Consider the following 13,833-nt stretch of genomic DNA (forward strand, 5'->3'; position numbering starts at 1 on the left):
CTGAGCCCTCCCCTCCAGGCCTGTTAGCAGGACAGGACAAACCCAGAAGGAAAAGAGGCCTTCATAAACTCTTCCAGACTCAGCTGGGCTCTAGGCGAGTTAGCAAAGTCCTAACCTATCTTCCACAGGCTTATTCAAACCAGGCCCCAGGCCAAACCCAGCTTCTGAAAACTGCCAGGAAAAACTCACCCAGCGGAGCTCTCTGCTTCTGTGCAGAGGAAGGGCTCCTCCCAAGAGGCTTCTTGCTACCTTCCATTCAGAGCTGGCTCTGCTTCATTGCACACTTGTTACTGCAAGCCTGCATCATGATTTGAGTCGGCCCACCAACTCCAAATATGCTCCATGTTTGAGCTTATGTAACATTTGCTACTACTGTAAAAAGCACTTGAATTACAAAGGTCCTGGCAGATCAACAGAAAAACAGGGGGTGGAGTCTAATTTCATCTAATATGGTCATACAAAGCATGCCGGGCTGGTATAAATTAATTTCTCTATTATCAGTGGTTCTCAACTTTCCTAATGCTGTGACCCTTTAATATAGCTCCTCATGTTGTGGTAACCCCAACTATAAAATTATTTTCGTTGCTTCATAACTGTAATTTTGCTATTGTTATGAATCATAATGTAAATTTCTGATGTGCAAGATATCAGTTATGTGACCCACAGGTTGAGAACCACTCTTCTGTATTAAAGGACAGGCAGTTTGTCAGAATTGAATAGGGAATTTAGAAATCTGCCTGCTACAATGTGAATTACTCCAGTTGTTTTCTAAATACCTGTAGATAAGCAATGCTACCATAGGGTTTACTAAAATAAAAGTAGGACTGATTTAAAACCTGAGTCCTTAGGGTATTTCTATAAACATTAGTAGCCTTTCTCCATGTTTTGTTTCTCTACACTAGCTACACTCACTAACGGTCAAGAATATTAAGCAAACTTTTTTTAAAGCCAGCTTTTCCTTCCTGAATCAAGTAACAACAATCTGGACTTGTTTTTGATACATATTTTCACAATCTGCCCAATATCATACATGCTTATTGTGTGGTTAACCATCCAATCCCTGGAAAGCCAAAGGGGAGAGAGCTTCTGCTCTCGATACAACTGCTCTCCGTGGCTCCTTGTCAGCAGGTGATGCTGGCATGGCTGTCCCCTACCTCAGCACTGTGACCATCTCCACAAACTACCCCTTCCTGTCACCGACAAACCTCAAGTTCAACAGACCTGAGAAAAACTGCCAGCTGACATGAGTTTTAGGGAATAATGAATGGCTCAGACACTTGGTGGGTCAGAATGAACACTTTAAATGTGAGAAGGGAGGGGGGGAGATGACAGGATTCCTGCATAAGAGAGGTTACCGTGAGTACCAGAAATAAGTTCTCAATTAACTCGAAAACAGAACTGCCACACTGCTTTACATTTACAGCAAGGATTCAGATTCCAACGAGATTGCAATTACAATTCCCATTCACTAGTGCATTGCTGGCAATCTACCCTCCATGTCTCACAGGTATAATCACAAACTCAAAACTACAGTAGCCCTGAAGACACTAGAGGAGAAGAGCAGGCTTCTAAGTACAAGATAAGGAAGGACACTACTCCTGAAATCCTTTAAATTTAATTAGCATAAGCAAAGATTTCAAGTGGGGGCATCTTGGTTCACACACTGTAGTCTCAGTTCTTGGATGACTGAAGAAGTGTCTCTGGGACTCTAGGGTAGCCTGGGCTACATATCGAGTTTCAGGCAAAAGTGGACTACTAAGTGAGACCCTACTTAGTAATAATAGTTAACAGTGAAGATTTCAGGCTAATCTGTTAGATTTCTTAAACTAGAAGAGAAGCAAACTGTATCATTTATGATCTAAATGCACAGTCCTTAGTTTGGTCCACAGTGACTCACGTGCCCACCTCAGGGGATGGTGGAAGGGTCTCTGGGACAAGGGGCCTTTCTGAAGCTAAGCCACAGTTCCACTGCACCCGTGGCATCAGCCTCCAGTGCCCGTTTGTGCAAGTGTCTGACTATCTTGTTTTATTTCAATTTATTTTAAATTTTATTACCACAAAATCACATACCCTAATTAATCAGACCCCGAGACTGCACAACTCAGCGAAATTCTATACAGTTACAGTGGCCACTTGTGACAGAAGCCATGGAGCTTCACACTGTCTTCCATACATTCACTACTGAATATATCCTATGCATTGCCACCAAAAACGAAAACTCCATGAGAGTTAGAATTAGAAAGACAACTGTCTTTCTATCCATCTTCATTTTAAGCAAGCATTCACTCCGCATTCCTAAGATTTGGTCTTTCTGGCTCTTTTCTACTTGTTATACAATATCCACAGATATACTTGTTTACATATAAACACTTTTATTTATTAGACTGTAAGGGAGAACATATGAGCCTTTTTCTTTCTAAGATTCTAAGACCTCATTTAATATTCTAAGTTTAAAGTCTATCCATTTCCTAGCAAATTTTGTGATTTCATTTTTCTTCAGAGTTGAATAGTATTCCGTTTTATTTAAACACACCACATTTTCATTATCCACTCATCTGCGGATGGACGACTAGACTGGCTGCATCTCCTTGCCATGGTGAATAAAGCAGCAGTAAACATGGAGATGCACTATCTCTACACAGGGCAAGAAGTTCTCTGTGTGCGCTCAGGAGTAAAATAGTGGGCTCGTATGGTAGGGGATTTTGGTTTGTTTTGTTGTTGTTTTTAATTTGGAGAAATCTCCAAACTGACTTGTACAATGGCTATATTAATTTGCACACTCACAAACAGTATATAAGGATTTCTTTCTTTCCAAATCTTTTTCAACATTTTTGTTATTTTTCAACATTATTGATGACAGCCATTCTGACTGGGGTGAAGTGGTATCTCCGAGTAGTTTTAATATGCATTTCCCTAATGGCTAGAAACAATGAGCAATTTAAGAACCGTCACTGTGCACTTGTGTGTATTTCTTGTGTACTTTTTTAACGTTCCCGTCTGTAAATAGGGACAGTGCTAGTAAGGAAAAGTCCTGAAAACAGTAACTCTGTAAGTGCTCTGAGACTAACTCAGGGCACTGTGCACAGCCGGGGGAGGTCTCGACAGCCTGCCCACTGTCTGCTTTATTTTGAGACAGTCCTGCTCATGATGAGGCTGGCCCTGAAACCCGTGACCTCCTACTTCAGCCTATAGGGCAGCTGCAATGTAGGCATGTTCGTGGATAAGAGGTATAATTTGAACTTGTTCTTTTTAACTATGTTAGAGAAAATATGAGTGATAGTGAAGGCCAAGAAAAATGTAATTTTGTACATTGAGAACGTATACATAAATACAAAAACTAAGAATAAAGATCAGATTTCAGATTAAACATTACTCAGTGCTCTGAAGAGAATCTTGTTTAAGCTGGTCCTGGCTTTATTTTTCTTGGAAAACATTATTATTTTGTTTAAATAATTTCCCAAGAGTATACACAAAGTTTTTTCTTTGTTTTTGTTTTGGTTGTGGCTTACTTTTTTCCTATGAAAATAATTAAGGAAACTTATTAAAAAGACAAAAATATCATTTTAATAAGAATAAATAACACCCTTACCTTACAGACCAAAAATCCTGTACCTGCCATAGTATGAATGGTATACACATAACCATTTTACTGAGGCGAAGAGTCATGAGTGGCCCTGCTGCTGTGGAAGTGTGATCTGGAAGGCCTAGCAGCCAGAGGGCAGTGCTGGCTTGGGAAGAAGGCACAGAGACCAGCCAGAGAACCTCCAACTGTATGGCCTAGGGAGAGAGGATCCCGGCCGGCTTCACTGGCATCATGCCTCCTCCTCCTCCAGGTGGGGAGTAAACCAGTGCAGTACCAAGTACACAGCAGGCATCCAGTGAGTCTTATCTATTATTGACGACAACCGAGGGGAAAATACAGGGTGGACAGCATTTGAAGAGACAGAATTAGAGTAACATACAAGTCTGTACTACAGAAATTAGTCTATCCTTCACAAACCTGGACATTTCCTAAAAAGCACCCCTAAAAGCCATAAGTGCCACCCTATGTTCTGCAGGGCACCAAACAAGCTGCTGGCAGTTATGAAATACTGTGTTCCGGTCACTGGTGTAGGCAGTTCTTCATCTTACAAGAACACAAGCCTCCACTAACTCCTCCGTCTCAGCAGGCCAGGCCGGTTATAATTGGCCTTAATTGGCACTTAAAGCAGCTTTAACATTCCTTAGCTGCTGCCAAGGAGCACTTGAAAGGGGAAGAAAGTATTTTCAAACTTGGAAATACCAAGTAATTCATTCAGCTGAGAGCCTGAAAGACTGCTATCTTAGAACCAGGTTAGCTTCACCAGGAAATGCAGCCATGCCATCATGTCATGCTCATTAGGAGAGCTGGGAAATGAAGTTTATATGAGACAATTAACCTTGGGGGCTGATCCTACAGAGTAGCTTTGCTCTGGCTTACGTCTTCTGATCTTTCTGGGCTAAATCAATACTTCATGTACACAAGGCAGACATTATACATTACTCTCATGGCCTGATTCCCAAAGATGTGTGTGAACCATCATCTGATCCCTAAGCTTTGTTTATCAATTCATAGGCAAACATGGACACTATTAAAAGGCAATCAATTACACCAAATGCAAAGAGGGTGTGAGCCCAGAAAAGTGGTGATACACTTTCCTTGGTCTTCCATTAATCCGGCCAAGCACTCCATCCTTAAGAGACTACACATTCTGCAGGGGAGAATCTTGAACTGAGAGAACTTTCTTCCCTAAGGTAAAAGCCATACAGAATGAACAGAAATTTCTCACAGATGCCAGAAAAATTATTTTGGTTTGAGTATTTCAAAGTCACTCATTTGAAGTATCTCTCTGCCTTACGTGACTAAATATTGCCTAGATTTAAGAGGCATTCTACTACACTAGCAGGAAGAAAGTACATGGGCTGAGAAATTTTCTTCCATCTCAGAATACAATTAAACATGTGAGTGTGTGTGTGTGAGTGTGTGTAAGAAAAAGTAAGTAGAAACTCAGCCAGTAAGTCCATCACCTCCTTCTAGTGGGATCAATATTCTCAGTGGCTAGTACAGTCCTAACAGCTCTCCATCTTTTCATAAAGCCATCGAGCAGCAGTTAGCGCGTGCGCGCTCTCTCTCTCTCTCTCTCTCTCTCTCTCTCTCTCTCTCTCTCTCTCTCTCTCTCTCTCTCTCTCGTACACGTATGTGTGCATATTTCTTTTATGAGACAGGGTTTCACTCTCTCTCAGGCAGCCCTTGAACTCATTACGTATCTTATCTTTCCCAAACCTCCACCGTGAAACAATCCTCCTGCATCTGCATCCTGGGTGCTGGGATTGTAGGTGTACACCATCACCCACGGTTGAGTATATATATTTAATATGCCCAGGAAAATACCTTTAAAGAAGGCTGTTTAACAATTTCTAGTATGAAAACTCATCCAGCTACATAAACAAATGTCCACGACACTGACCCCACTTCCTTTCCCACATTGCTCCTACTCCGTCCACAAGGACACCTCTCTGCTCCAGCTACCACAATCCTAATCTAAATGGTTTTTCTCATCCATCTTTAACCCTAGCCATGCAAAACAACATACCAACTGGTTTCTCTGGTTCCCTCGGTGGCCCCTATGTCCACCAAGCAACCAAAACTAGAGCCTGACACTTTTCAACAGTCCTCTAGTGACAATGCATGAGCACCGTTCAACTGGATCGCTCCCATACCTTACAGGAACCACCGCATCAACTGACCTGGTCTCCCTTTTCTAAGTTCAATCCAGACCCCTTTCCTCTTGGTACACTGTTCTGTCTCCTCATGAGCCATTCTGCCAAGCCTACTTCCAACTTCCATCCTGAACCTTTTTTTTTTTGGAGCTGAGAATCAAACCCAGGGCCTTGTGCTTGGTAGGCAAGCACTCTAGCACTGAGCTAAATCCCCTCCCCCCCCATCCTGAACCTTTTACAGTTGCTGTTTCACAAACCCTCTTCCTCTAGATCTCCAATGACTGGCTTTAACTCTTACAGAAGCTGTCTCTCACTAGTAAAGGAGCCCAGCTACTCCTCCTCACGTGATTCCCATGAAACACTCCTGCAAACACTCTAGCTTTGCCTTGTTGTCCTCTTTATCTCTACATCCCCTAAACAAATACAGACTGCATGATATCAGTTCCTCTTCTGATAACAGTACATAGAAATCCCTGGCATTTAACTGGAACAAAACAAATATTTGTTAAACATAAATGTCATGGATAATTTAATGTTTTCTAAAACAAATCCTAAAGACACAGATATTAATAGAAGCAGGTATGGATAGGAAGAAAAAGTCAATCTATTTTCTAACTAGAAATGAAAATGCTCCTTCAAAACATCAGTGTGGAGTTCTCTGATCACATAACAACAACAACAAAAAAGACAAAATGATGTTATCGAGAACAAGAACATTCTTTTCTCTGATGCTACTGAACTTGTAAGTTTTAACTAGCACTATTTGGCTTGTGGTAAAGAAAAATGTGAATTTATTTTACAACATGTAATTAGGCTACAAAGAGCGTGGGAGGAACTGTCCTCTTTGACTGACTTCCACAGACATTAAGTAGAGCATAGAAGGTTCACCCTGATGCCACTCCTGCTAGGATGTATCATTCTGCTTAGCACCTTGGCCCTCCCACTGCTGGGGAAAGACCTGGCACACGTTTCTTCTGCTCTGCAGTTGTAACAGTTTATCTATTAACTGTAGAAAGAAAGAAAGTAGTAAGTTCTCTCAAGAGCTACAGAGCCTTTTCTATAAAAAAGGGACCTTGGCTTTGGCTCACTGCCACGACTCTGGGTTAAATACATAGGCAGGCAATAGCCAGAAGAGAAGCGCAGTGACCGCTGAATCCAACAACTTTCAAGTACTAAAGGGTCTCTCTGATCTAACAGGTTTACAATGCTGATGCAGCTACTCTAAGCAAACTTAGAAAATTTACCTGAGACTAAACATCTGTCACTAATCACATAGTCCAGTACATGTAGAATTCATTTTATCTTCTTGGGTTTTTCTTTTAACTCTAACCATCCATATTACATGCAAAAAAAAAAATAGGTAGCTTAGTGTATTTTATCTGTGCAAATGAAACTCAATTTAGGACTTTGATCTATAAACCAGGAATAAAACAGAAAATGGAATAATATATGCAAAAATGCTTTGGAAATCATCAAGTACTATTAAAAATAATCAGCAGTCTGTAGAAATTAGATGTTTTAATTAATACCAATCTTAAAAAATATTAGTTATCAAAAAATTTCAAAGTAAAAAAAATACCATACTATCGTACTATAATTCATTGGCAAAATTTTTCCCACACTTAAAACATTTTTTCCTCATTCAAAAAGTCACCAAAATATTCAAATAAAATAAAAACACCCCAAGTCAGTCATCACTTCTTGTGTCTAAGTCAATCAGATCAGAGGGTCTGTTCTAGATTCAATAGCAAACTCTCTGTGAAGCAAAGTAACCCAGTCACATGACAGCAAATGCTGGTCACAAACGCCTGTCCATTTTGTCAACAATGAAACCAGGTCTAGTACAACAGATCAGGGTAAGAATCATTTAACTCTATATTAACATTCTTTGAAATCAATTAATTAGCACAATCACCAAGAGTGATTTCTCCTGAGTAAGTTACCCATACTCTGATGAAAATGACATTTTGTTGAATGTAATTTATGCTGGCACCCACAAAATACAGAGCACCCAATTCATGAAGTGCAAGATTCATCATCAAGAGGAAGGAGCTGTAAGGTGACAGTTTGTGGCTGTCATTTGTGAGCAGAGGTCTGACACAGGCTTGAGTTTCACACTAAGGCCTGACCAATGGATTCACATGCCACTTACAGTATGAGCAAGAGATGGATGACAAAGGTATTGGCATGTGAGCCTTCTGCATAGCAACAACAGAGTCCAGCATTCTGCTTCCCAAGTCTATCATTTCCCAGGGGTAAACTCCTAAATCAAAGGAAATAAAATCCAATAGCTTAAGCTGGTGTTTCCCAAAACATGGACTATACTTCACTCCTAACATTATTAATATTAAATCATAAGTAAAGCAAACACACTTTCCAAACCTCTTCTAATTCTGTGGCTAAACCATACTGTATGTGCATAACTGTTTTACTCCTAGCCGTTCAGGTCCTTTGAAACAAAAGGGGCAGGTCTCAGGTTTAGAGCCAACACTGGCAGACCATCAACAAAGACTAAATATTCTTTACCTTACACTGTCATCCTTTATGATAAACAACACTAGCCTTTTCCATGCCTCCCTTAGAGTTTTCTTTGTAAGTGATTTATACAAATAAAAACTGATTTAAAGAAAAGAAGTAGGTGAAATCAAGTCAGTAAATAAGTCAAATTTCATCAGCTAGAGTCTGATTAATATTGGGAATGACTGGCTTAGTCACAAGTTACTACCATGCCCTAGAAAACCAAGCAGATCCACAGGGTTAATGAGTGGATCGGCCTAACCAATCTAATGCAAAGTGCTCCAAAGGCTGACGTTTGATCAGGGTTTCAATTAACTATAGAGATTCTAAATATGGTAGCTGTCCAGGATCAATCAGTATCTCTCATCCATTTCTCTTACATTAGATCACTCCTACGTCTGTACAAAAAGTCATAGTGTGTGCCGGGGATGGCAAGTCAAGGCCCTCTTCCTAAACAAAAATGGTGAACAGAAGAGCACAGGGCAGTGGGGCCTCCCCAGGGACTCTGTGGAGTCGCTAGGAAGGACGCGTGCAACCGCAGGCCAGCGACAAGTCCTCTCTAGCTATACTCCATCGCCACCTGTGCAGATCCAGAGACAAGTGATGTGGCAAGACCAGTTATCCAGTAGCACATGGTCAGCAAACCCATCACTAACTCACTAAGATTCCCATTTCAAAAGAATGGCACATTCGGCTTTAGAGAAAGTTACCATCTTAGTCCTCATTCATGTTTACAGTTTCAGCAGCAATTAATGTGATGCTACCAGCCATGACACAAAGACCTCAAACAGGTTTCTAAAAACAGGGCCTCCTTCTCGGCAGCACTGCTGGTGTCAACAAGTCAGTAGGTGTGCACCATTCCCTGTGCCAGCCCCCTGAGCACTGTAACATTCCAAGAGTGAATAGTGTCTGTGAAAGCAGGGAGCGTTGGCCAACGTGCAAATCTCAAGCAGCCAAGGGAGCTCGGCACTGCCAGTTCCTGGGGTCTGCTCCTGGAGATCCCAATGTGGTAAGTCTGAAGTGGGTTTTGGAAAGTGGTCTAGTCAGAACACTCTCTTGATTCAGATGCAGGTGCTTTGAATCCACTTACTCAAATTATATCTTTGAAATCTGATATTAACCATAAGAAACATCCTGTACTTAAAAATACTGAGTAACTAATTGAAGATAAACATGAAGAATACTGGAGTATTTCAAAACATCACAGCAATATCAAGAAAACATGCATTACTATTACTATACAGTTTCAAGAAAGAAAATAGGTTATACCGCGAGAGCCTGGGAACACTACAGCGATACCAGCCATCACCGTCACTAGTCAAGTATTTCCTCCAAATGCAACTTGCTGGCAAAAAACATGTGGCCACTTCTCTAAGCAACAATGTGCTGTCCACCAATCTCCTCAACACCCATATCACCGATGTAAGTAACTTACAAGTGGCACCATGGCGTCCTTTCCTGTCCTGGCATCGGCTGTTTTCACCGAACTACCTGTAGGATTTCGCAGCAACTGCCTGCTTGTTCCTAAAAGTCATAGGTCAATACCAACAACACATGAATTCACAGAAAATTACTAACATGTTTTTGTCAAAAGATACACACTCACTCCATAGGCAGGTATGAGATTTTCTAAGACAAGCTCTGACTCCCAATGCTGAAATCTCCAGGAATCCAAAGCACTCAACAAAGTCAAGTAAGTAAGTAAGATTCATCACACCTGCAAGTGGGAATCGCTGGGAGATCACAGGAATGCTCATGCCGAAGCTGCCTTCCCACAGCCAGGGCAAAGTCAGATTCTTTTAATGACTTCCTTGACCACACAATGATGTGAAAACAATACACCTTCAGTAGAAGCTCTAGTTTGAATTGTGAATTCTGACCATTTTCCAGGCCTGATCCTGAGTGACAGCAATAGCCTATAGCTCCCAGCCAGCCACAATCTCAAGGGAAAAGTTTCTCTTGGCTACAAAATCGCTTACCTAGGTTTGTTCGAAGGATTAAAACGCATCTCCAACACCCAGTATTTTCAACTTACAGTGGCTTACTAGTATGTAGTCCCACCATTAGTTAATAGCATCAGTACTGTAATAAACAAATGACTGGCTACTTGGCAAGATTCTGATTTTGAAAAATTTTTGTATTTACCAACTATAGAAAGAGAATGCAAGAATAGTCCTCCTGGAATTTCATCAAAGAGGAAAGGGAGAAGGGAGGAAGTAAGACTGGTTTGCAAAAATAGTTTACCTTCCACAATTCCCACACACACAAGAAGTGACAGGGCAGCGCCAAGAGTGGTTCTCCTTGGCCCTAGGGCCCTGGGAACCCCCATCCAGGGAACACGGTGGCGGCCCTCCTCTACTTCACAATGCCCGGTGCCTGCCTGTGCTGCCTCATCTGCCTTCCTAACTCCACCAACACTCTGCCACTGCTGACTCAGAGAAAGGCCTCCAGGACACTCCTCCTCTGCCAGGACCTCTCTTCTCCTAACCTGTAATATTTCCCTGGCCACTAGAGGGACCTCAGCCTCCCGCTCAGGATCTTCGTTGTCACTCTGCACTAGGGATTGACAGAGAGAAAGGTAGACATGGGGAGATTAAATCTGGGCATAATATCGGCATTAAAATAATGGCTTTAAAAATACTTACATGTTGCTTCCTTGGTGCTCTGACAGTTCCCTACACTAAGCCTGCATCCCTAGACAGGAAACACACTAGGTAAAGTAGTCCTAGAAGATGACCAAGAATCCAAGAATTTTAAGCCTAAAAAAGTCCTGCAGGAGACAGCATGTTTAGAGTTTCCCTAGTGCTTCCTTCTAATCCAGTCTACCCATCAGTTCCCAGAAGCATCACTAAGTCAGATTCTGGTTCTGAGGATCTGCAACAGGTCTCCACTAACACACAGAAAAGGCCTGCGAGTTGCTCCCAGCCTACTTTTGTACAGGGCTCATCCACAAATGGGTACAGCAGTTCTGGCCAATGAGAACTGTCTAGCACATTCCAGACAGCCTGGATGTTCTTGGCGCAGAGCTTCCTCATGTCACTCTGAAACCAGCCTGGACCCACCAAATATGGTTGTTCAGTACATAAGCTGTGCAGCTGCCTGTGGGTGCCTTGTTAGTCTCATCCAAACACTTCCAGTTTCAGGGGCTTAAAGGCCATTACAAACTACATTTCCAAAACAGGCTTATAGAGCAAGTTTAAAAACGGAAAATATTAAACCTATAGACAGACAGCAAAGGATTTTCCTTTTCACATCCTCATGTGAAGGCTATTTTCTCTAAGAAGACTCTCAGTCCTTCACTATACTGGCTGGCAATGTGTTCTGCCTTATTCTTAGGCCCCGGGCTGTTTTAGCTCTAGACTAGACACAGACCTTCTTGTGTCTGGAGCTGGACCTCTGTCCACTCTGCTGACCCCACCCCTGCCCTTGGACCTGTGGTGTACTAAGCACTGCTGGTGGCACTCTGCAGTCTCAGCAGGAGCCTGAGGTTGCCACTACTTTCTGGACTGTAAAAAGCAAACTAAGGCTGGGTCATTTGCTTAAGGCAAAGAAAGAACCTGTTATTCTCACACGTTTAAACTGAAGTCCAATCTAGTCCAGGCTTCAAAGGCCTACGTCCAAATATTAGGCAACTGAATGGCTTTCTTTTCCAGTGTCAGTCTTCTGTGTGGTAGTGCACACCTTTAATCCCAGCACTTGGGAGGCAGAGGCAGGCAGATCTCTATGAGTTCAAGGCCAGCCTGGTCTACAAATCGAGTTCCAGGACAGCCAGGGATACAAAGATCCTTGTCTTAAAACACCAAAAAGCAAACTAACCACCAACCAAATGAACAAAAACACCTACTAAATTCACAACCAAGGACTCAAGAAAGAAACCTTTAACAATATTGGTGTAAAGTTTCAAGATACTTTCTCCTCAGATTTCAGGAAAAGCCAGAAAATGTAGATCAGAAAATAAAAATATAAAATTCAGAAATCACCCAACACGATAGCTTTCAGCTCTTTCTATGAATTGGAATGCCTACTTCCTGTGAGGAAAGGTGCAGATATCCTCCCCATTCAATCACTGGCCTTCAGTCACGCATGCGGCTTTACCTTTCCCTCCTGATGATTTTCATGATGCAACACTTACCATAATGAGATTGAAATGCCTGCGGTTTGACAACTTGGTTGCAGTCATTACACACCACCAAGTAGAAATCATCATGTGCCGGACAGAGACCAAATATTGGCATATCTGCAACAAAGAAACAGCCATCACTCATTTATCTGCTAGGCTTGGAAGCACTCGGAGGAACACTAGTTTCCAAAGGCAATGCCTCATTACAGTAAAGAGTACATGGACCATTTAGGAGCCTATCACAACTGAGAAAGAAATCAAACCAGGCTAAGGCCTTTACAAAGGGCTGAAATATGATGCATCAAAAGTTATTACAAGGTGTAAATAGAGCTATTAAAAGGTACACAATGAATACATTAACACAATAAAATGATTAAAGGTGAACTCTACCATGATTGAGGAACAATTTGCAAGAATATGAAATGTGATTAGTAATTCACAAAACTATAGTAAGGTTTTTATTTGCTTAAATATGTACTCTGTTCCAGTCAGCTGATCCCAAGTCCTATGGAGCAAATAAGAAAGGTGCAGAGATACCACCAGAGAGAGAAACTATCCTTTTCTCCACTGTGCCATATGAAGAAAAATTTTTTACTTCTTTTTAGGGACCAATAACCTCTTACATCTTGATTCCACCAGACTGACTTGGGTACAAACACATTAATTTGATTTTTCATAGTAGGGCAGACAAGTTTTATTTTGTTTTTAAACAACAGTGAAAACCAAACTATGTGCATATACATGAAAATGCAAAGTAATTTCATTTCCTGTAAATATGGCTAAATATAAAAAGCTTTAACCGTTAGATATTGTTAATAACAATCTAGGAATCTGCTCAAAGTTTAGATCCAGAATCTAAACTTTTTTGTTTTGTTTTGTTTTTTGAGACAGGGTTTCTCCATGTAGTTTTGGTGCCTGTCCTGTATCTAGCTCTGTAGACCAGGCTAGCCTGGAACTCAAAGAGATTCACCTGGCTCTGCCTCCTGAGTGCTGGGATTAAAGGCATGCTCCACCACAACCCAGCTAAACTTTTAAAATACTTCAAAATTACCAATTATAAGCAAGTATTTCAATGAGTGGATAAATAGCACATTTTAACTTGGCAAATATTTTAGCAGATCAAACTAAAGAAGGCAGGAAAGAACAAAGTCTGGGGATGTAGCTCAGTGGTAGAATGCTTGCCTAGCCTGAGCAAGGCCACACAAAATAAGTAACTAGTGAAAAAGTAAGTGGGAAGCTAAACAGCCTCTTTTTTCATTCCTATAGATTTAATTTCACTTTCCGTGCATAATGAATGGTATTGGCTTGAAAAGAAAAAGCAGTAAGAGATGTCAGAAAATGATGTCTAAGATATCAAACTGGTGATCTAGTCTTCACAAGTGGTTATCGCTAACACTTTCCTGACAGTGTCTATTATATTGAATTGCATGTAACAGCCACAAATCCAAAATGAACTG

At 41.3% G+C, this 13,833-nt stretch overlaps 1 protein-coding gene across 9 annotated transcripts in view; it reads right to left on the reverse strand.

The window, feature by feature from the left end:
• Positions 1-13,833, reverse strand: part of Atxn7 (ataxin 7) — a 171,056-nt gene that overhangs the window by 36,949 nt on the left and 120,274 nt on the right. For 8 of the 9 annotated variants that reach the window (XM_076544489.1, XM_076544486.1, XM_076544488.1 and 5 more), the window contains one exon: positions 12,389-12,493. In XM_076544489.1, coding sequence (XP_076400604.1) covers positions 12,389-12,491 — 103 coding nt within the window. In that variant the 5' untranslated portion in view covers positions 12,492-12,493. Of the gene's footprint in view, positions 1-189; positions 1,296-12,388; positions 12,494-13,833 lie in introns of those variants that run through there. The other variant, XM_076544490.1, reaches the window with a different exon arrangement.

This window comes from Peromyscus maniculatus, chromosome 9, assembly GCF_049852395.1.
Source record: "Peromyscus maniculatus bairdii isolate BWxNUB_F1_BW_parent chromosome 9, HU_Pman_BW_mat_3.1, whole genome shotgun sequence".
NCBI lineage: Eukaryota > Metazoa > Chordata > Mammalia > Rodentia > Cricetidae > Peromyscus > Peromyscus maniculatus.